We start from the raw sequence: 25201 nt of genomic DNA on the forward strand, positions 1-25201 counted from the left end.
GCATTATTCAGCACTATTCTTTAGTATAAAAAGGAGCAAGGTAGCAAGGACGTGTCAGGGATGAGTCAGTCAACCTAAACTATCAAGACCAACGTTTATGTCATTCAGCATACTTATAATTAAAAATAAAGTTGAATGATTTTAGAAAAGTTTGTCAGAGTTTAGGAGAGCTGAACTCACTCACTAGCCAATGAAAGAATGAGTCTTTCAGTTGGTACTGAATCTCCATCATACACTTCCTTTCCCTCTTTCTTCATTCTAATTTTCTGCTCATTTATAAATTGTACTATATTATTTAATCATAACTGCCTCCTATTTCACCCCCCCAAACGCCCCCCTTCATGGTCTCTTTTCTTCCGTCTTCTTCACCTCTGGTCACTTGCCTCAGCATTTACCTAGATCATAACCTTTATCTTATAGGGAACAGGAGAGGGGACCTGACAGCATGGAAACACCATTTTGAGATCGGTGTTTTAAAAGATAACTGAACTGCATTGCAAAAATGCAGAAGCAGAAAGAGAACAGAAGAAAAGAAAGTCAGGAGGGAAATAGCAAGGGCCTGAATTACAACAGTAATGACAGTAAAGACAGGACAGGAACAGATTTTGTTTTTTTTTTTAAATAGGCTGAAAGTAGACTGAATAGGATATGGCTCCTGACTGTAGGATAGTAACGAGGAGAGAATGAAAAACAACTTGAAGTTTCTGAACATGCTGATTGATAGGTAAATACGGTTCCTTTAACAGAGACAAGAAACCAAGGCGAGGTGTTAGGTGTGAGGGAGTTGATGGACTCAAGTTTAGCCACACAGAGCTGCATTCATGGGTGATGTCCAATGTGCCAATGGACAACCAATGTTCCAGATGGGCAGGAAAACTTCTGGATTTAAAGAGAATAGAGACTAAGAAAATCTTCTACTTGTTCTCTTCCTTTATTCTTCTCTTCATTTTACTGAATTAAAATATGCATTGAGAAGCTACTGCATGCCAAGTTCTGGGATAGGCATTAGGGAAAAAGAGAAAAGAAGGTAAACAGAATGCTCAGGGCATCTACAAGTTCTGGTGGGAGATGACAGCATAACAATGGCATAAAATGGTGGGATGAGGGGAGGGTTCCCAGAGGAGGCTTTATCAGGGATGGACGGTGCTTACTAAGGTTCATTAACTCACCTCACACCTGGAGGGGAGAACACACGCTTTCCACTTCCCTTCATGGTCTAGACATGCCCTGTGGTTCCAGGCAGGTTGTAAGGCAGATTCCCCCCCCAAACACAAACACATGGACTTCACTTCACTGCACTCACCCACATTCCTTCCGGGCAAGTGATGCTGCAACTTCTTTGTGGGAGACCTTTTGTTAATCTTCTATCTTTTACATGTAGGCAACAAGGTATTTATAACTAACTCTTGGAATGCTGTGCAATGTTATGATAGAGGTAAAAGTTTAATCCTGATTCCTGGGACAGCTCTGAAATTGTCCATCACTCTCCCGGAGAAGGCGCTACCCCCATAGAATACAGAGGTTGAAGCATCTTGACAGAGATTAGGGTGCTTAAGATTCAGGCCAGCCCCACAATTCCACCTCTAGGCACTTACCCAAGGAGGAATGAAAACATACGGCCATAGGAAGACTTTTATACAAGAATGTTCACAGACACTTTATTCATAACAGTCAAAAACTAGAAACCACCCAAATGTCCATCATCACCGGTGAATGGATAAACACACTGTGAAATGTGTCTCGGGCTGCAGCAGCTGGAGGGTTGAGGTGGTGCTGTGAAATATTACCCAGCAGTATAAAGGAATGGACAGCAGATACGGCAACACGGATAAACCTCAAAAGCATTACGCTGAGTGAGAGAAGCCAGCCCGAAAGACTCCACTTACATGATTCTCCCTATATGAAATTCTAGAGAAGAAAAAGCTATAGTTCCAGAAAGCAGAGCAGTGGTGCCCAGGGGACAGGGGAGTAGAGGAGGAGATGGACTGCAAAGGGGCACAAGGGAACATCTGGGGTGATGAAAATACTCTCTGCTATGACTGTGCTTACATTACTGGATTACATTTTTCAACACTCATCGAATTATACTCTTAAATTTGGTAAGTTTATTTTATGTAAATTATACCTCAATAAAACTGATTGGAAAAACAGTCATGCAGGGCTGAGGAGGAGGGCCGAGCACGCTCAGCTGGAAGATGCCGGCGGTTCCTGGGAAGCTCTGAGCCAGCACTACCTCAACCCTGCAGCTGCTGCAGCCCGAGAACACCTCTGTTTTAATGCTTTGACCTCAGACCTGGACACCCACTGGCCGTTTCCAATTAAGGTTCCAATAACTCACTCTCACCTTGCCACCCACCCTTAGGCCAGAATCAGCCTGCCCATCCAGACAACTGATAATATATCATCCTAACCTCCTCCCACCCTGGACTAGGGATTACACTCTAAGGGTTCTGACTACTCAGTACCTGAAACGTGGACTCTTGGCTCTTCTGTTGTTCTCGGTTTCCTAAAGAGACAAGGGGCTGGGCTTATTTGTTTTCCCAACGTTTAAAACTACAGTTTCTCTACACTGTCTGACCCTCCATGGTCCTACTGAGATCTTGCTTTTCTGTTATCCCTGCGGCCGTAACCCCAGGGTTGATGCATGCCCAGGTCCAGGGAGCAGGTCATTTAGGAAGGGAGAAAAGGGTCCCAAAACGTAAAACGCATCTTTACTGCAGCACAACCCTTTAAGTGTGAGAGAGGCCCTGAGTCAGGACACGTGCAGAAGGACTGTTTCTCCATTACTATGTGCCTGTTCCTTCATCCCACTGACGTTCTTAAACAAAATACAAGTCTGAACTGCCCAAACAGCTATATTTTTAAGTGCTATTTTCAGAATTTCAATAACTACTAATAAAGAAGGTTTGTACCAGAAACCTTATGAAAACCATCTTTTGTACACTTGATGTCATAGGAAGTAAACTGACATGACATTCAATGAGTGCATGTGATGCGACAAACACTAGAGTAGGAGGCTATCAGATATGCATTATCTAGTCTAGCCCTCATAGTAATCCTGTTCCTTACATACACCATCCCCTTCTTTGTAGATAAATTCTCTAAGAGTTAGAGAATAAGTAACTTGCTGAAGTCATTTAAGCTTTGGCTAGTATACAGTTTGAATAACACATCTAAGACTATTTGAAGTTTCCAAAAAAAAAAAACAAACCCTCTAAAGATTTCACATAAACTGTGGTCTACAGCTTGGATTAATATTCACAAGGTCCTGGGTTTGAGTCCTTTCTCAGCCATTTACTAGCTGTATGGACCTTAGGCAAGTGAGTTTCCTTTAGGTTAATTTCCTCACCTGCAAAATGAAGAAAATAGACTTACTTCACAGAGCTTTGAAAGGATGAAGGAAGATAAGTCACACGATAAGCATGCTATCAACTATTGGTATGACCTCAAATGCCAAGCTGGCTCCAAATGGAAGAAATACAACACATATGGACAAATACTGCCCTCAACTATTCGGAGTTGAATTTCCACACAGTGGATCATATTCTGCCCTTCAGTTAGTCCTGCCCTTCTTCGGTCAAAGTAGTAAACGTTTGAAGGAAAAAAAAAAAAAGTGTCTGCCTTTAAGGAGTCGATGAAGACCATCTCTGCAGACTCATTCTCTCTTTCCTAAACTGTCTCTAAAAACTAAAACTTGACCACAACACCTTATTCCCAGACAGCCCATCCCTTGCCTTCACTCACCTGCTCCGGATACTTGCTACCAATGATCTCTGCTACAGTGTTGAAGGAATCAGCATCCGGGTAGTTCTTTGCCCCCATCTTCAGCTGAATGACAATTCTGCTCCCACGAGAAGCCATTCTTGACATCATCTCTGCATCTTCCACCGTAATACAAGCTGTTGGGATCTTTGGCACACCATCCTGGTATTCCTGAATACCTGTGTGAGGGCTTGAGAAAAGAAGCCACCAGGTTACCTTGAAAGTGGAAATGGACCAAAAGTATTTTTTAAAAGACTTTCACTGATCTTTGTTTTCATGTGAGGAAGGGAAAGGGTGGGCAATATTGGTTTACTTGCTTTTGTTGCGAATGTAATTTTTGTTTTTGATAAAAATAACTTAGAAACTTCAATTTAAAAATAATTTCATTGAAAACATTACATGAAGTTTATTACTTCATTACATGAAGTCTAGGCTGCAGACTAGAAGGCCCACACGTCTGGAAGAAAACTGGCCCAGGTACAACCAGCTCTCTGGTCACTGACTGGCTCGAGAGCTACTCTCTTCCCACCCAAACACAGAGGTCTGCATATGTGACCCTGCATAGGGGTAGAACACTGTGTACGAAAACCATAGAACAACATCTGGGGAAATGTTTGGATTCCCAGGAAGAAAAGTTCCAGATAAACCCAGGGCTGTGATTTCACTGCCACAAGAAAAAGAAAACTATTATGATTTTGGCATTAAGGGGGAAATATCACCCTAAATGGTCAAGTTTTTTCAGCTAATTTCCAGATGCTTCTTACATCACTAGAAACACTTGTAATTGAAGTTTATATTAATCTACTATTGATTCAACCTCTCCCCATGCTAATTGAGTTTATCAAATTCACTTTCTAAAACTGTTCTTTCAAACTGTCCCCTTTTACCTCTGAGGTAAAACTCCAAACCACACCACCACAACTCACTCAGGATCACAGCTTCTGAGCGCTCACCATATCCCATCAGTCTGTTCCCGTCTTCTGTGGAAGCACAAGCTAACAGCCTCCCTTTCCAAATTAAGTTTTCCTTTTGTACTTCCATACTCGTTTCAGGTTGTCTCATATTCAGAGAAAAGCCTTTTTTCCTCCTTTGAGCCATAACACATTTCTCTCCTGTACAAGTGACTCCAATCTGCATGTGCATAAACACAATGATCCAGTCTTATCACTGATTTCTCGGTGTGACTGTTATTGCTGTGACCGTGTATCAGGTGACTATTTACTGACTTAGAGAAACTGCATGACAAAGTGATTAAGAATACAGGTTCTGGAGCAAGACTGTCTGGGTTCAAATCTGAGCTGTGCTACTTATTGCTAATTGGCCTTGGGCAAGTTACACGTCTTTGCTTCAGTGGCTTCAGCTATGATTGGCGATGGTAATTATAATACCTATTTCATAGTTATTTTGCAAATTTAGTTAACTTATACAAATAAATAACTTACCCTGGAACATAGTAAGCCCTTAATAAATGTTAAATATTTATTATACTAACTTATCTATCACATTAACCCCACAGAGAGAGAGTGTGTAATCTCAAGTCCTTAGACTTAGACCATCTAAATACATCCTTTATGGACATTTCTTAACTGCTGACTGAAAATTATATTCTTCATTAGAGAGAGACAAATGACTTATAAATTCAAAACTTATAAAACAGAAACCCTGAATCTGAATCCCTGTTCTGGAATATGCCTAATCCACTCTAACTTCCGGTTTAGGGTAGGCTATGGAGTCACATAACCTAGGTCAAATCCTGGCTCTACTATTCTCCACCTATCTGACACCAAGCAACGTAGATTACCTCTCTGTTTCTGAGTTTCCACATCTGAAAAGTAGAGAATAATATTAGCATTGACCTCATAAGATTGCTATGAGGAATATAAGAGATAGTATATATAAAGGATTTTAAAGTGCTTGGCATATAGGAATTACTTAGCAAACATTAGTTGTTATTATTATTTCTTCAGTGTTAATTTTCCCCACTGAGTTGGTAGAGTGGTTAATGACCAAAAGTATTTTGAAACATGTAGGAAGACAATCTAAATATTTATTATTCATATTACCTTACGTGATGTCTAGGATTCAACAAACTCTCCTTGTTCTCAGGCTCTCTGACTCAAAAGGAGGTCAGTGTAACACCTCTCAATAGGCTCTTTTAAATAATGTTTCTAAACAAATTGGTACTAATAAGTTACAGGTAAGACTTCTTAATTTGGGGACAGTGAATTGGGCATACACCAATGGCTCCACTGAGGAAAATGGCATTTTCCAACTGTGGTTCTGAATTCAAGATATAAAAAGCTTCTAATTTGTTTCTACAATTAAGCATGTTCTCCAGTGGTTGAGTATTCAGCATTGTTCAGTAGAAGTAGGCAGAGTGAAGACTCAACAGTTCTATTTAGAGTCCTGTATTTTTACTGTCAATTGTCCTACAGGAGATGATCACCATAAACATCACCTTCCTGGCCCCACTTACAAGCCCCACTTGCATTTAACAATAGCAAATGGTAAACTACAAAGGAAGCCATAAAAAATCAAAACAAGAACATTTAAAGATTAATACCAATCCTTCACAAAGTCTTCGAAAAAATACAAGAGGAGGGAACACTTTCCAACTCATTCTACAAGGCCACTATTAATAAGAACAAAACTAGACAAAGACAGTACAAGAAAAGAAAACTATAGACCAATATCTCTTATGAATATAAATGCAAAAAACAAAATCAACAAAATACAAACAAATTGATACAGTAACATATGAAAAGAATTTTACACCATCACCAAGTGGTATTTATTCCAGAAATGCAAGGTTGATTTAACATCAAAAAGTCAATCAGTGTAGTGTATTATAATAATATAATAAAGGACAAAAACCACGTGATCATCTCGATAGATGCTGACGAAGTCTTCAACAAAATCTAACGCTCCTTCATAATAAAAACACTCAACAAACTTTGAATGGGAGGGAACTTCCTCAACCTAATAAAAGGTATCTATGAAAAACCCACAGCTAACGTCATACATAGTGGTAGAAGACTGAATATTTTTCCCCTGAGATCAGAAACAAGGCTAGGATGTCTGCTCTGCCCACTTCTATTCAATGTTGTACTGGAGGTTCGAGCCAGGAAAATCAGACAAGAAAAAGAAATAAAAGAAATGAAGGTGGGAAACAGAAGTAAAACTATCTCTGTCCACAAATGGTCACGTATAAAGAAAATCCTAAGGAATCCACATGCACACACACAAAAAACTATTATAACTAATTAACAAGCTCGGCAAAGTTGCAGGATACAATATCGATACACAAAAATCAATTGCACAGCAGTAATAAACAATACAGTGTAGTAGCAACACAGTAGCAATGAACAATCTGAAAATTAAGTAACAATTGCATTTTCATTAGCAACAAAAAGAATAAAATACTACAAATAAATTTAACAAAAGAAGTGCAAGGGGCTTCCCTGGTGGCGCAGTGGTTGAGAATCTGCCTGCCAATGCAGGGGACACGGGTTCGAGCCCTGGTCTGGGAAGATCCCACATGCCGTGGAGCAGCTAGGCCCGTGAGTCACAACTACTGAGTCTGCGCGTCTGGAGCCTGTGCTCCACAACAAGAGAGGCCACGATAGTGAAGAGGCCCGCGCGCCGCGATGAAGAGTGGTCCCCGCTTGCCGCAACTGGAGAAAGCCCTCACACAGAAACGAAGACTCAACACAGCCAAAAATAAATAAATAAAATAAAGAATTATTAAAAAAAAAAAAAAAGGAGCTTCCTTCTTAAAAAAAAAAAAAGTGCAAGATTCGTACAATGAAAACTACAAAATGTTGTTTAAATAAATTAAAGAAGATCCTAATGTATTGAAAAGTGCCCCATGTTTATGGATTATTAGACTTTACATTCTTAAGATGGTAATGCTCCCCAAATTGATTTACAGATTCCGTGCAATTCTTCTCAAAATTCCACCTGCCTTTTTTGAAGAAATTTACAAGCTGATTCTAAAATTCATATGGAAAAGGAAGGGACTTAAAATAACCAACACAAGTTGAAAAAGTAGAACAAAATTGGTGGACTCACACTTCTAAATTTAAAAACATACTACAAATCGACAGTAATTAAAAAAGTGGTACTGGTATAAGGATAGACACATAGATCAATAAAATAGAATTCAGAATACAGAAATAAAGTTTATAAGATTGGTCAATTCATTTTCAACGAGGGGGCCAAGATAATTCAATGGGGATAAAACAGTGTTTCCACAAATGGTGCTGGGGCCAACCAGATACCCACATGAAAAAGAGTGAAGTCACACCCCTACATCACACACAAAAAAATTCAAAATGAATCACAGACCTAAATGTAAACTGGCACACATATGTTTATAGCACTACTCAGAATAGTCCAAAGGTGGAAACAACCCTAACGTCCATCAACTGATGAGTAGATAAACAAATTTGGTATATCTATACAATGGAATAGTATTCAGCAATAAAAAAAATAATGTTCTGAAACATGCTACAACATGAACAAACCTTGAAAACCTTGAACCTTCTTTCACTTCTTTCCTAAGTGAAAGAAGCCCGTCACACAAGACCACATGTTGTAAAATTCCACTTACAAGAAATGTTCAGAATAGGCAAATTCACAGAGGTAGAAAGTAAATTTTAGGTTGCCTTGCACTGTTGGAAGGGACAGGGAAATGGGAAGTGAATGCTAACTGTTAGGGATTTCTTTTCAGGATGATGAAAATGTTCTAAACTAAAATTAGACAGTGATGGTGTTTGCACAACTCTTTGAATATACTAAAAAACACCAAACTGTGTGTGTTAAAATGGTAAATTGTATGGTTTGTGAATTTACCCCAATAAAACTTCTAATGTAAAAAATCAAAATAAAAATCTTAAGGTTCCAGATTTCTCTTTAAGAGGAAAATCCTGGTATCTTTTTCATTCAAAAATCATGCTTCTATGGCTCTGGTTTATGAGATGTATGAAAACAAAGCCTGCTGGTCTCTGTGCTTGCAAGAGAGTATACCCAAAATATAAAATGAACATGGACACCGTAAGCCTTAATAAGCTTTTCAAATTTTACTAAATTTCTTGTGTATGTTTTGTAAAGTGATATAATTTGAAGTCAGCTGAATATTGCCTTTTATCTACATAAAATAAGTGCAAGGTTTAAACAAATACGTTTGACATTTCCCACCTGATTACCACACATCAGTCAAACTCCCTTAATGCTAGTCACTTCACTAGCGCTTTATAAAAGATACCAGGCACTTTGTTTCTGAGCACTTCAAAATTTGCAAAGCTCAAATCAGCCACTGGAACTGGGTGTCAGCTTGTGATGTTAAATATCCAACAGGAGGAAAATTATGTATCCTTACTGAGGAATATGTAGGTTTTCACAGGGGCATAGAACACATTGACTGAAGTAAAAATTATTCACAACACAGTGAAGTCTTGGAATGTTTCCTAAAGAAAGAGTCTAGAGGTGGGAATGACTGTGAGGACTGGGAGCTTCTGAAGCTATAGTCTCTTGTTTCTATGAGAGGTTTTTTATAACTTCCTTATTTGGATGGTTAAAAGAGCACCTATTCTGTTTAACAGAAAGGCTTGTTTGTTTTAAAAATCAGTTTGATTGAAAATAACTCTCTTGGAAAAATTACAATTGACTTTATTAAATTTTTTTAGATCTAGTACTTTAAAAGTAAATTCATCTCAGACTTTTATACTGTCATTAACAACAATAAGAGTAAATTGATCTCAGGCATTTATACTGTCATGAAGAATACAAAAGCAAAAGGATTCATTTATACCATAATTTCTCAAAAAAGGAAACCCTGAAATATTTCCAACTCCCACAGGTTAAAAATAAAAAACAAAAACAAAAATAACCTGACCAAGAGAGAGGAGGTAGGACTAAATTTCATTCCTAATTTCTATAATGCAGTTGAAATGGTAGAAGAGAGAGAAGAAAATGTCAAATTCTTGAATTCTATTCCATATTAATGACAGACTCCACATGAGCAAAACTCAACCAACATGTTTAATATCATATTCATGGGCAGATGTCAGTAAGGAGACTATTACAGACACAGCATCAGAGAGATGTACCTTCTTGCAAAACAGAGGAACCCAGCCAGCTCCACAAGACTGTGAGACAGAAGGAAGATGGTCAAAATGCTTAGAGGAATAAAACCGTGTGATTTTTTAACATCCACAACATATAGGAAGGGCTTTTCGGCTAATTTCTCTTTGACACAAAAATGTAAAGACCTGCCTATAAAATAAATAGAAAAGAGAATTCAATATACCTAAAAAAAATTTATACTTAATATTTTGTTACCTAGAAAGTACTGCATAAATACTAGTTCCATTATTATTAGATATTTTGTAACCTAAAGTAATCATCAAAAATATATGTGTTCCCTTTTTTCCTTTCTGATCTTGTTCTTCTGTATAAGTTACAATTTTCTGCTAACGCACAGTTATTTCATCATCTTAATTTGTTTTTTTCCTATATGCTCTTCCAATCTTTACAATTTCTAAAAGGAATTATGTATTAAGTAACATGAAAATCTACCTTGGAATAACAAAAATGTTACAATAGATAATTTCTTTAATAAAAATGATAATAATGATAAAGATATGGAGCAACATAGAAATCATTGATAAATGAAGATGGTAAATTTAACCAACAAAACGCTCTATCCATTTTACTAACTAAATATTGTTTTGAGTTTAAGCCTCAATGGGAAACATTTCTGATTAAATGGACTGGAAAGTATTTAAAGATCATCTGACCCAAGATCTCTGTCTTCTCAGTCAGAAATATCCTAAGTTTCTATTATTAACTCTGTTAAACTATGCTAATCTCTCATTACCCTCAGAGTCCAACATCCTCTTATTAGAACAGAACTGAAGATGTAACTCATAGCACATGGTATAGACTGAATGTTTGTGTCCCTCCAAAATTTATATGTTGGAATTTTAACCCACATGGTGATGGTTTTAGGAGGTGGGGTCTTTGGCAAGTGACTAGGTCATGAGGACATAGCCTACCTGCGTGGTATTAGTACCCTTATAAAAGAGGCCCCAGAAAGATCCCTCACTCCTTCCAACACACGAGGTTACAGTGAAAAAATAGCCGTCTAGGAAGTGGGTGCTCGCCAGACACTTAGTGCACGGGCACCATGATCTTGGAACTTCCCAGCCTACAAAACTGTAAGAAATAACCGTTGGTTGTTCATAAGCCCCCCCAGTCTATAGTATTTTTTTTATAAAAGCCTGAACAAACTAGACAGCATATTTTGTCAGAAGGGAAACAAGATAAAGCCATTTGAATTATTTAATATCCATTCTTTTTTTTTTTTTTTTGATGTGGACCATTTTTAAAGTCTTTATTGAATTTCTTACAATATTGCTTCTAATATTTTATGTTTTGGGTTTTTTTTTTTTGTCTGCAAGGCATGTGGGATCTTAGCTCCTCAACCAGTGGTCGAACCCACACCTCCTGCATTGGAAGGTGAAGTCTTAACCACTGGACCACCAGGGAAGTCCCTAATGTCCATCCTTGATTAAAACTCTGGGGGAAAAACAGGAATGGTTGATTTCTTTCTTGACATGAAGAAAAAATTTTTAAAACAAAGCATCAGATAGTCATACAAAGGTCAGATCAAGATGGCAGAGTAGGAGGATGTGGAGCTCACCTCCCCCCACAAACACATCAAAAATACATCTACACGTGGAATTATTCTCATGGAAAACTACCTGGAAACTGGCAGAAGAACTCCTATACAACCAAAGCTGCAAGAAAGATTTCCACATAACTGGGTAAGGATGGAAAAAATGCATAGGGTTGGGACCTCCACACCTGGGAGGGATCTGAAAGAAAAAGAAGGTCTTCACAGGCAGACCCTCGCCCTGGGGATTGAGTAGGTTGAGCGACAGACTGGGTGTCCCAGTCTTGGGGTCCTACATGGAGAAGACAAGCCCTCTTGGCTGCTGGGAGAACCGCAGGGACTGGAGAAGGGCTGGAGAAGCCTAGACTCTACTCATGAAGAGTGTGCGGGTGCTGGCTTGCCAACAAACAGGGTGGAGAGAGCTCTGCATGGTGGGTGCCACCTCACCACTCTCCTGAATCCAAGGGGGGTGAACACCCCGGCCCTGCCCACTCCACACCACATCTTGGCACTGGATCTGGGGCAGACAGGCCCTGGGAGAAGGCTCAATCTACAGATGCAGAGGAGGCTAGGGGGTGTGGGGTATGGTCCAGGAAGGGCAGCAGCAACCAGTGCTGGTGCTAACTCAGTCTGCACTAATGAAGCAGCCCACTTCAACTTCTCCAGCCGCAGTGCCCCAACTCCCAACCCCCACCTAGTGAATGCTCCAGCCCCACCCACTCCACACCACAGCCTTGCCCTAGATGACACTGTACTAGATGACCACAACAGGGGAAGGGACACAACTTGGGTTGCGTCTGAGTGGACCTGCAGACACCTACACAGGCAATGCCATCAGATCTCTGTGAGTGCACAAGCCTCACTTACTTCAATACTACTCTCCTTTGGGGCAAAACGCACACTCAAAGGGAACAGGGTCTGCTTGAGCCCAACCCTCAGGACTTCTGCTCAAGCAACTGGGGAGCAGACCCCACCCCAACAGGCCAGCAATAGCTATGGAGCAGAGAGAAAGTTCCACCTCACATGCTGCATAGGCTTTCGATCCTCCAATACCAACCACACTCCCTACCAAGGTGATGGTGGCCAGCACACACTGAGGAAAGACATGGCTGGTGTCTACATCAGAACCAGCCCTCACACCAAAGACACTGGATAAACACAGTCTACATGGGGACACTCCCACATAAAAACACCCCTTCAAGACCACAATAGGTAACTATTCCTCCTAAATTCACAGAGACAGAGAAAGTTGAGTAAAATGAAAAGGCAGAGGAACTACTCCAGTTAAAAGAGCAAGGGAAAACACTGAAAAACTAAATAATGAAACAGAGATCATCAGTCTACCAGACGCTGAACTCAAAAAGGAGGTAATAAAAGTGCTAAATGAATTAAGAAAGATTATTAATATAAATGTAGATCATTGTAACAAGGAACTAGAAACTATAAAGATGACCCAATCAAAAACAGATAATTCAATTTCTGAGATTAGAAAGCAATCTAGAAGCAATGAATAGCTGAGTAAATGACACAGAAGAACAGAAGAACAAATAAGTGATCTGGAAAATAGAATAAGGGAAATCGCCCAATTAGAAGAGCAGACAGAAAAAAAAATGAAAAAAAAAAAAAGCAACATACAAGATCTCTGGGATAATATGCCAACTTACACATAATAGGGGTTCCAGAAGGAGAAGAGAGAGAGAAGGGGATCAAAAATGTATTTGAAAATAATATGGCTGGAAACTTCCTAAACCTAAAGAAAGAACCAGATATCCAGGTATAGGAAGAACAGAAAGTCCCAAACAAGATGAACCAAAACAGACCCACACCAAGGCATATCATAATTAAAATAGCAAAAGTTAAAGAGAGAATTCTAAAGACAGCAAGAGAAAAACAAAGTGTCACTTACAAGGGAACCCCCATAAAGGCTATCAGCTGATTTCTCTGCAGAAACTTGGCGGGCCAGAAGGGTGTGGCATGATATATTCAAAGTCCTGAAAGGGAAAAATCTGCAACCTAGGATATTCTATCCAGCAAGATTATCATTTAGAAGAGAAGAAGAGATAAAGAATTTGTCAGACAAGAAAATCTAAAAGAATTCAGCAATACTAAACCTACCCTAAAAGAAATGTTGAAAGATCTTATCTAAATGGAAATCAAGCAAGAATCCATAGGAAAGGAAAAATCCTAACAGGAAAGGCGAATACAGACTAAGGGTTGAAGATCATTTAAGTAAGCCAGATTTTTTTTTAAGTAGTAAAAGTGACTATAACTACAATAAACAGTAAACGGGATAAGCATGAAAATATAAAATAGGACATCCAAAACACAAAATGTGGAGGAGGGGAGTAAAAAATGTAGATCTTTGAGAATGTGTCTGAACTTAAATGATGATCACTTTAAAGCAACTATATATAGTTATGAGTCAACATACATGAACCCCATGGTAACAACAAATCCAAACCCACAATAAATTTGTAAAAATCAAAAAGAAAGGAACTGAAGCATACTACAAAAGAAAATCATCAAACCACAATAGGAAAAACAAAAAGAAGAAATGAGCAAAGAAAGACTCCAAAAACAACTGGAAAACAAGGAATAAAATAGTACATACCTATCAATAATCACATCAAATGTCAATGGACTAAATGTTCTGATCAAAAGATATAGAGTGGCTTAGTGGATTAAAAAAAAAAAGCAAGAACCTTCAATATGCTGCCTACAAGAGACTCACTTCAGGGCAAAAGACACACGCAGACTGAAAGTGAGAGGCTGGAAAAAGACATTTCATGCAAATGGAAATGACAAAAAAGAGGGGGTAGCAATATTCATATCAGACAAAATAGACTTTAAAACCAAGGCCATAAAAAAGACTAGAAGGGCATTATATAATGATAAAGGGATCAATACAAGAAGATATTACACTTGTTAACATACATACACCCAGTACAGCAGCACCTAAGTATATAAAGCAAATACTAACAGACATAAAGGGAGAAATTGACAATAATACAATAATAGTAGGACTTTAACACCTTACTGACATCAATGGACAGATCATCCAGACAGAAAATCAATAAGGTAAGAGAGGTCCTAAATGACACAATAGACTAGTTGGACTTAATTGATATCTACAGGACATTACACCCCCCAAAAAACAGAAGACACATTCTTTCAAAGCATGCATGGAACATTCTCCAGGATAGACCACACACTGAGTCACAAAACAAGCCTCAACAAATGTAAAAGGATAGAAATTATACCAAGCATCTTTTCTGACCACAACAGTATGAAACTAAAAATCAACTACAGAAAGAAAAATGAGAAAAGAACAAACATGTGGAAGCTAAACAACATGCTACTAAAAAACCAATAGGCCAATGATGAAATCAAAGAAGAAATAAAAAAAAAATCTCAAGACAAACGAAAATGAAAACACAACTTTACAGAATCTATGGGATGCAGCAAAAGCAGTTCTAAAAGGGAAGTTCATAGCAATACAGGCTTTCCTCAAGAAAAAGAAGAATCTCAAATAAACAACCTAACCTACCACCTAAGATAATTACCAGAAAGAGAGCAAATGAACCCTAAAGTCAGCAGAAGAAAGGAAATAATAAAGATCAGAGAGGAAATAAATAAAACAGAGATCAGAAAAACAATAGAAAGAAATCAATGAAACCAAGAGCTGCTTTTTTTTTTAAAAGATAAAGAAGATTGACAAACTTTTACCCAGGCTAAGCAAGAAGAAAAGAGGGAGGGCATTGCTAATTATTAGAGAAATGCAAATCAAAACCACAATGAGGTATCACCTCACACCAATAGAATAGCTATCATCAAAAAGTTTACAAATAAGAAATGTTGGAGAGGATGTGGAGAAAAGGGAATACACTGTTGGTGGGAATGTAAATTGGTGCAGCCACTATGGAAAACAGTATGGAGGTTCCTTAAAAAACTAAAAATAGAACTACCATATGATCCAGAAACTCCCCTCCTGGGTATATATCCAGAAAAAACAAAGGCACTAATTTGAAAAGATACATGCACCTCAATGTTCACAGCAGCAGTATTTACAACAGCTAACACATGGAAGCAACCCAAATGCCCACCAACAGACAATTGGCTTAAGAAGATGTGGTGTGTGTGTGTGTATATATATATATATGTGCATACAATGATACATACACAATGGAATATTACTCAGCCATAAAAAAGAATGAAATATTGCCATTTGCACCAACGCAGATGGACCTAGAGAACATTATACCTAGTGAAATAAGTCAGAGAAAGACAAACACTGTATGATATCATCACATGTGGAATGTAAAAAGTAACACAAATGATTCTATATACAAAACAGAAACAGATCTCACAGACATAGAAAACAAACTATGGCTACCAAAGTGGAGGGAAGGAGAGACAAATTAGAGGTATGGGATTAACAGATGCAAACTACTATATACAAAATAGATAAGCAACAAGGATTTACTGTATAGCATAGGGAATTATACCAATATCTTATAATAACATATAATAGAATATAATCTGGAAAAAAAAAACTGAATCACTATGCTGTACACCTGAAACTAACACAATAGTGTAAGTCAACTATACTTCAATCAAAAAAATTAAAAATTTAAAAATTAAAAATAAAACATCAGCTAAGTACTGAAGGAAGCACTAGAGCCATGTTCTCAAGGTGTTTTCTGCAGAATACTAGGTCTAAGAAACCTTGTAAGGGGCAAAAGATTCCGTGGTGAAATACAGTCATGAAACATTGAGCATTATTTCCCTGTTTTGAGGAGTCACGAAGCACATTAGGTTATTGATAGGCCCTGAGAAGTAACATAGTTAAGAAAAATGTTTGACTAACTAAGCATTCCCAAACTTAATTGACCATAGAACCTTTTTTTTGTAACACTTTTATCATTGCATAGTCTTATCTGAGAAATACATTGATTCACTCTCCTTAAAGGAGGACCAAGAAAATGCCTGGGCATTTTCCTTCAATGATCAATTCAAATAGCCTTTTCTCTGTAAAGACTTTTGAATACCACTAAGGCAGAGTTGGAGACTCACTCTCCTGTGTACCCCTGCTTCCCCCTCTATACTTCTGTTTATAATCCTAATGATATTGTTATATTCATGTGTTTAAACACCCCCTACTACATATGAGCTCCTCAGGAGTCTCGAACATGTCTAATTATTCTTTGTACAGCAAGAACATGTAGCTTCTACCATATTTTAAGTATTTATAGTTTCTACCATGTTTTTAAGTGTTCGACAAATACATATATTCTGTATATATATTTGTTGAACACATACACACACACATATATATATATATCTCCTATTTGTTCCCTTTTTCTAAAGAATCCTGACTAAAAGTTAAATTTACTTTTATTTACAGCCAAATATATTCCCAACATTTGCAACAACCAAAGTAGAAAAATCAGTATATTGCATATTTAAAAATTATAAATATTAAAACTTTCCTTTTAAAAACATACAGCTCCATATCAAGTAAATAAATCCAAATTACTGAAAGAAGCCATTATAGAAGATTCTTGGAAGACGGTAGAGTAAACCTGCCCTTCGAGAACTGCTCAAGGGAGTCCTGCAGGGTGAAATGAAAGGACACTAGACGGTAACCTGAAGCTATATAAAGAAATAAAGATCACACTAAAGATAAATAAATAGGCAATTATTAGAGCTATTTTTATTGTAATAATGGATTGTAGCTCCACTGTCCGTTTCTTATATGATTTAAGAGACTAATGCATTTAAAATAATTTTCAGTTTATGTATTGGGGCACATAATATATGAACATGTAATTTTGTAACATCAACAACCAAAAAGGTTGGGGAAGGAGCTATAAAGGAACACAGTTTTTATATGTCACTGAAGTTAAGCTAATCTAAATTCAAATTAGTGTTATAACTTTAGAATGTTAAATGTAATCCCCATGGTAACCACAAAGAAAATAGCTCTAGAATATAAACAAAAGGAAATGAGAAAGAAATGTAAACATTCCACTACAAAATAATAAACTAAACATAAAAGAAGACAGTAATGCAGGAAATGAGGGACAAAAAAGCTAAAAGGTATAAAGATAGCAAATAGCAAAATGACAGAAGTCCCTACTTATCAACAATTACTATAAATGTCAATGGATTAAACTCTCTAATCAAAAGACAAAGATTGGAAAAATTGATCTTTTAAGTGATTCAACCATCTCCTATCTACAAGAGACTTACTTTGAAGCCAAAGACACAAACATATTGAAAGTGAAAGAATGGACAAAGATATTCCTTGCAAATAGTAAGCAAAAGAGAACAGGGGTGGCTATACTAACATCACACAAAATAGACTTTGAATCAAAAAAAGTTTATAAGAGAAAAAGAAGGACATTATTTATTAATAAAAGGGTCGATACAGGAAGAAGATATGGCAATTATGAACATGTATGCACCTAATGACAGACTATCAGTATATATGAAACAAACACTGACAGAATTAGAATTGAAGGTAGAAATAGACAGTTCTAAAATAATAGTCTTAGACTTCAATACTCAACTCTCAATAATGGACAACAAGCAGACTGAAGATAAGTAAGGAAATAGAGGACTTAATGCAATAAAGAAACTAGATCTAACAGACATATACAGACCACTCTACACAACAACAGCATACACATTCTTCTCAAGTCCACATGAAGTGTTTTCCAGGGTAGACCAAATGTTAGGCCAAAAACTGAGTCTCAATAGCTTTAAAAAGATACATATGCAAAGTATGTTCCACATACCACAGCAAAATAAAGTTAGAAATAAATATCAGAAGGAAAACTTGAAAATTCACAAATTTGTGGAAAGTAAATGACACACTCTTAACCAACCATTGGATCAAAGAAAAAAATCACAAGGGAAATTATAAAATATTTAGAGAGGAGAGAAAACAAAAATACAAGATACCGAAGCTTATGGGACACAGCAAAACCAGTGCTAAGGGGGAAAATTATAGCTATAAATGCTTACATTAAAAAACAAGAAAGATCTCAGAAAGCAACCTAACTTTACAACTTAAGGAACTAGAAAGTAAAAAATAAACTAAACCCAAAGCTAGCAGAAGGAAGAAAATAAAGTTTAGAGCAGAGATAAATGAAACAGAGAACAGAAAAACAACAGAGAAAATCAATGAAACCAAAAGTTAGTTCTTTGAAAAGATCAACAAAATTAACAAACCTTTAGCTATCTGGACTAAGAAATAAAGAGAGAAGAATCAAATTTCTAAAATCAGAAATGAAAGTGAGGACATTACTACCAATTGCACAAAAATAAAAAGGATTTTAAGAGAGTACTATGAACAATTATATGTTAACAAATTGGATAACCTAGATGAAACAGACAAATTTCTAGAAACACAAAACCTACCAAGACTGAATCATGAAGAAATAGAAAATCTGAATACATCTGTAACTAATAAGAAAATTAAATCAGTAATCAAAAAAGTCTCCCAACTGATGGCTTCAATGGTGGATTCTACCAAACATTTGAAGAACTAACACTAACCCTTCTCAAACTATTTCCAAAAAAATTTAAGAGGAGGGACTACTTCCTAGATCATTCCATGAAGCCAGCATTACCCTGATACCAAAGCCAGGTAAAGACACTACAAGGAAATTAAGCTACCGACAAATATCCCTTCATAACTTTGATGCAAAAATCCTCAACAAAATACTAGCAAACAGAATTCAGCAGCATATTAAAAGGATTATGCACGATGACCAAATGGGATTTAATCCTAGAATGTAAGGATGGTTCCACATACAAATTCGATCAGTGTAATATACCACATTAACAGAATGAATGAAAATGCCCACATGATCACTTTATTTGATGAAGAAAAAACATAACAAATGTCAAGGCTCTTTCATGATAAAAACACTCAACAAAATAGTAATAGAAGGAAACTACTTCAACATAACTAAAGCCATATATGAAAAACCCACAGCAAACATCATACTCAGTGGTGAAAGACTGAAAGTTTTTTCACTAAGATCAGGAACAAGGCAAAAGGACACTTGCAATTTCTGTTTAACATAGTACTGGAAGTTCTTGCCAGAGCTACCAGGCAAGAAAATAAATAAATAAATAAAAGGCATCTAAATTAGAAAGAAAGAAGTAAAATTATATCTGTTCACAGATCATATTATATGTAGAAAACCCTAAAGATTCCACAAAAATACTATTGGAAATGAATTCAGCAAAGTAGCAGGATACAAAACCAACACACAAAAATCAATTGCATCTCTATACATAAACAATGAACAAGCTGAAAAAAACAATTCCACTTACAATAACATCAAAAAGAATAGAATACTTGGGAATTAACTTAACCGAAGAGTTGAAGACTTGTACAATAAAAACTATAAAACATTGCTGAATGCAATTAAAGAACACATAAATAAATGGAAACACATTCCATGTTCATGAATCAGAAGACTTAATATTGTTAAGATGTCAATACTACCAAAGCCATTAGCAGAGTCAATGCAATCTCTATCAAAATTCCAAGGATGTTTTGGGCAGAAATAGAAAAAATCATCCTAAAATTTATATGGTATCTCAGTGAGCCTGAATAGCCAAAACAATCTTGAAAAGAAGATTAAAGCTGAAGAACTCATGCTTCCTGATTTTAAAACTTACTACAAAACTACCACAGTCAAAACAGTGTTATGCTTACATAAAGACAGGCATGTAGACCAATGAGATAGAATAGAGAGCCTCGAAGTAGACCTTTGCATAGATGGTATTTTGGGCAAGTGTGCAAAGACCATTCAATGGGGAAAGGGCAGACTTTTCAATAAATGGTGCTGGGAAAACTGGATATCCACTTGCAAAGGAATGAAGAGACCCTTACCTAACATCATATTCAAAAATTAACTCAAAATGGATCAAAGATTTAAATGTAATACCTAAAGCTATAAAATTCTTAGGAGGAAACATAGGGCAAAACCTTCTTGACATTGGATTTGGCAATGATTTCTTGGATATAACACCAAAGGTAAAACAACAACAAAAACAGACAAATTAAACTTGATGAATATTAGAAAATTTTGTGCATCAAAAGACAATATCAACAGGTAAAAAGACAATACACAGAATGGGGGAAAATGTTTACAAATCATATCTCTGATAAGAGATTAATATCCAGAATAAATAGAGACCTCTGAAAACTCAACAACAAAAAACCAAACAACACAATTCAAACATGGGCAAAGGACTTGAACACATATTTCAACAAAGAAGATATACAAATGGTCAATAAGCACAAGAAATGATGCTCAACTTCACTAATCATTAGGGAAATGCAAATCAAAACCTCAGTGAGATAATACCTCACAGCCATTAGGATGTCTACTATCAAAAAGCAGAAAATAGCGAGTATTGGTAAGGACATGGAGAAACTGGAAGACTTGTGTGCTGTTGGTGGGAATGTGAAAGGGTACAGCCTCTTTGAAAAACAGTATGGTTGTTCCTCAAAAAATTAAAAATAGAATTACCATATTACTGGCAATTCCACCTCTGGGCTTATTCCCAAAATAATTAAAAGCAGGGTCTCAAACAGATATTTGTACACCCATGTTCATAGCAGCATTATCCACAACAGCTAAAATGTGTTAGCAACTCAAGTGACTAGATAAACAAAGTGTGGTGTATACATACAATGGAATATTATTCAGCCTTAAAAAGTAAGGAAATTCTGACATATGCCACAACATGGATGAATATTGAGGGCATTATGCTAAGGGAAGTAAGGCAGTCAAAAAAGACAAATATTGTATAATTCCACTTACATGAGGTACTGAGAACGGTCAAAATCATAGCGGCAGAAAGTAGAATGGTGGCTTCCAGGGGCTGGGGGAAGGGGACACTGGGGAGTTATTCTTTCATGGGTTTAGAGTTTGAGATTTACAAGATAAAAAGAGTTATGGACATGGGTGATTTGACGGTTGCACAACATTATGAATGTATTTAATACCACTAAATTGTACACTTAAAATGGTTAGGTGTGGTTAATGGTTAATTTTTAAAGCCATTACATACATAAATTATTAATAAAATAAAATCCAATATTGTGTAAATGGTGAGGGAAAGTATACATATATCCCATGCTGATGGTACTGTAAATTAGTTTGATATTTCTATAGTGTGATATCCCAGTATGTAGCAAGAACTATAAAAATTCTTACTTTTTTTCAGTTATTCTGCTTTGGAGAACAAACTCCATGGCAATATCATAAAATAAAAAAAAATAATTTATACTAGGATGTTCCGTGCCTCTGCGTATAAATGTGAAAATCTAGAAACAGTCCAGCAGAGGAACTTCAGGAGAGGTAGCAGGAAAATGAAAGGGTAGCATGGCAAGTAAATGGCCAAAAGCTATACATGGAAACATGTAGATAAAAATAATGTTAAGTTAAATAAAACTATGTGCATGATAAAGATTGATATATATTGAGTCAAGAGTCACTTGATTCATTGAGAAATTAGTCATCCTGTTAGACTGAAATCATGTGAACTGCAGCATTGCCAGTAAACAGAATTAAATCCTTAAAAGTCTGTGCCACAGTCTGTAAAATAACGTGGAAGCAAAGCCTGAAGCTACCATAGTAGCAATTTGAATACTTGAAATTCTAGGTCACGGGCATTTGAGCACCTGTGGCAAATTAATAGAAAAATATCTGTTGAAATGTTCTTTTCTTCCACCATCAATTACATGAAATCCTTGCAGCTGAATCCTGCTGCAGTGCCAGTCTATGGACGTGCCATCTAGGCAGAACTTCTAAGCTAATCTTTTCTTGATGTCAATCACATTTGCGTTCAAGGGCTCTTCCTGTACATCTGGTAGTGTTTCAACTGTTTATTCACATTTCTGTACATCTTCTCAGCCTCTGAGTCAATAGGTACATGTTTTTAGTCTTCTAATCTTTAGAAAAGTCATATATGAGATTTCCATGCCACAATGATGTAGAGGAGCACAGAATGAATTCTGAAAAGGCTGCTGGCACAGATAGGAAATCAGCACTCAGTCACTTCAAAGGAGGAAAATAATGTCTACAAACAGCATCTATGCACCATTATCAGTAAGTTTGCTTAAATAATACATTTTGATGAAATAAAAATGGATGCTCTGCCCTTGGATTTAAAGATTTCCTTCCCTTGGCCTTGTTTAAAGCTTTACTTTGGTATCAGCTTTTTTCCCCTTATTTTAGGCACCATGAAAAGACATTTACTCAAATAGGTAGTGGAGCTTTGAACCCTACAGTATTAAGGAAAGGTGATCTTGTTCCATGGATCCCTAAAACATAAACCCTTCTATCAAAAATGACAAAATACCATGAAGAGAAGTTAAACTCTCTAACAGAGCAGTCCATGGAATGTTCCAAAGAATTTAATGATAATAATAGCTAGCACTTACTGAGAACTTGCTATGGGGCTGGCAGTGTGCTGAGTGTTTTACATGCATTAATTCATTTACCAGTCACTACAACCCTATGAAGTAAGGACTTGTCCCCACTTTACAGATGAGGAAGTTGAAGCACAGAGAGGCAAAGCCCACAGTCTCACAGCTAGAAGCTGACAAAGCTAGAACTGAACCCTGGCAGTCTGTCTCAGGTCCATCCTCTTAAACTATATAGAATCTGTATTATTTTGCCACACACCACACTAGTAACAATGATGATGAAAGGCTGAAATTTTTAAAAATTTATCATTTTAGTGATGATTACTGTTAATAGCAATAACTACTATCTATTGAATATGAAGACACATACTGAGCTAAGCAATTTCATACATTACCCTTATTTAATCTGCATCTCAATTCTGAGATAGGTGCCCATATACTCATTTCTGAAGTGAACTGACAAACACAGAGTTCGTGAATAGCTCAAGTGCTCTGGGTAAGAAATAGTGAACTTTGAGACGAAGATAGGCTAAGTTATACTATGAAAACAAACAGCCCCTAAGATTCCATTCATTACAATGATAATTTTTTTTTAATTTCAGCCTTTTTGAAAGATATAATTGACATAGGAAATCATAAGATATTTAAATAGTACATCAAGATGATTGACATATGTATACATTGTGAAAGGATTTCCCCCTTGAGTTAATTAAAATATCCATCACCTCACATATTTATCCTTTTTTTTTTTTTTTTGGTGAGAACATTTAAATTCTGCTCTCTTAGCAAATTTCAAATATATAATACCGTTGACCCTTGAACAACATGGGTTTGAATGTTCAGGTCCACTTATATCATGGATTAGTTTTCAATAAATATGTACTACAGTACTACACAATCAGGAGTTGGTTGAGTCCTCAGATGGGGAATCACATATATAGAGGGCCAACTGTATAAAGTTCTACACAGATTTTCGACTGCATAGAGTCAGTGCCCCTAACCCCAGAGTTCTTCAAGGGTCAACTGTATAGTGTTATCACTTACAGTCACCATGCTTTACATTAGATCCTCAGACCTTACTCATCTCACAGCTGAAGGTTTGAAGCCTTTTACCAACCTCTTCCCATTCCCCTTCACCCCCACACACCTGGGCCCTCACAATCACTTTTCTACTCTATCAGTTAGACCTTTTATTAGATTCCATATATAAGTGACACATGCAGTATTTGTCTTTCTTTGTCTACCTTATTTCACTTAGCATAGTGCCCTCAAGATCCATTCGTGTTGTCACAAATGGCATGACCTCCCTCTTTCTTATGGCCAAATAAGATCCCATTGTGTGTGTGTTTGTGTATACACATATATATATATACACACGAACACATATATACATACACATATCAACATCTTTATCCGTTTATCTGTTAACAGACACATATATTGTTTACATATTTTGTCTATTGTGAATATTATTGCAATGAACGTGTGGTTTCAGATATCTCTTTGATATCCTGTTTTTATTTCCTCTGGATATATACCTAGAAGTGGAATTGCTGAATCATATGGCAGTTTTATTTTTAGTTTTATGAGGAACCTCCATACTGCTTTTCATAGTGGCTGCACCAATTTACATTCCCACCAACAGTGAATAAGTGTTCCTTTTCTCCATATACTTACCAACACTCATCTCTTTTCTGTTTGATGATAGGTATTCTAACAATACCTCATTGTGGTTTTGGTTTGCATTTCCCTGTTGGCCACATGTATGTCTTCTTTAGAAAGAAATCTATTCAGTTCCTCTGCCCATTTTTAATCAAATTATTTGTTTTTTGGATATTAACCCTTTAACAGATACACAATTTGCAAATATTTTCTCCCATTCAGTAAACTGCCTTTTCATTTGTTGATGGTATCCTTTACTGTGCAGAAGATTTTTAGTTTGATATAGTCCAACTTGTTTATTTTTGCTTTTGTTGCTTTTGCTTTTGGTGTCCAATCCAAAAAATCACTGGCAAGACCAATGTCAGGAGCTTACCGCTTGTATTTTCTACTAAGAATTTTATGGATTCAGGTCTTATGTTCAAGCCTTGAATCCATTTTACTTGATTTTTATGTATGTGGTCTAAGACAGGGACCCAGTTTCATTCTTTTGCATGTGGCTGTCCAGTTTTCCCAACATTATTTATTGAAAAAAAAACTACCCTTTCCCCATCATATATTCTTGGCACCATTGTGGTAAATTAATTGACTTTACATTCATGGGTTGATTTCTGGGCTCTCTATTCTGTTCCAGTGATCAA

At 36.6% G+C, this 25201-nt stretch overlaps 1 protein-coding gene across 5 annotated transcripts in view; it reads right to left on the bottom strand.

The window, feature by feature from the left end:
* Positions 1 to 25201, bottom strand: part of CPQ (carboxypeptidase Q) — a 498122-nt gene that overhangs the window by 266978 nt on the left and 205943 nt on the right. For all 5 annotated transcript variants that reach the window (XM_036830877.1, XM_036830874.1, XM_036830876.1 and 2 more), the window contains exon 4: positions 3745 to 3952. In XM_036830877.1, the coding sequence (XP_036686772.1) occupies positions 3745 to 3952 (208 nt within the window). The remainder of the gene's footprint in view (positions 1 to 3744; positions 3953 to 25201) is intronic.

This window comes from Balaenoptera musculus, chromosome 17 (assembly GCF_009873245.2).
Source record: "Balaenoptera musculus isolate JJ_BM4_2016_0621 chromosome 17, mBalMus1.pri.v3, whole genome shotgun sequence".
NCBI classification, from domain to species: Eukaryota; Metazoa; Chordata; class Mammalia; order Artiodactyla; family Balaenopteridae; genus Balaenoptera; species Balaenoptera musculus.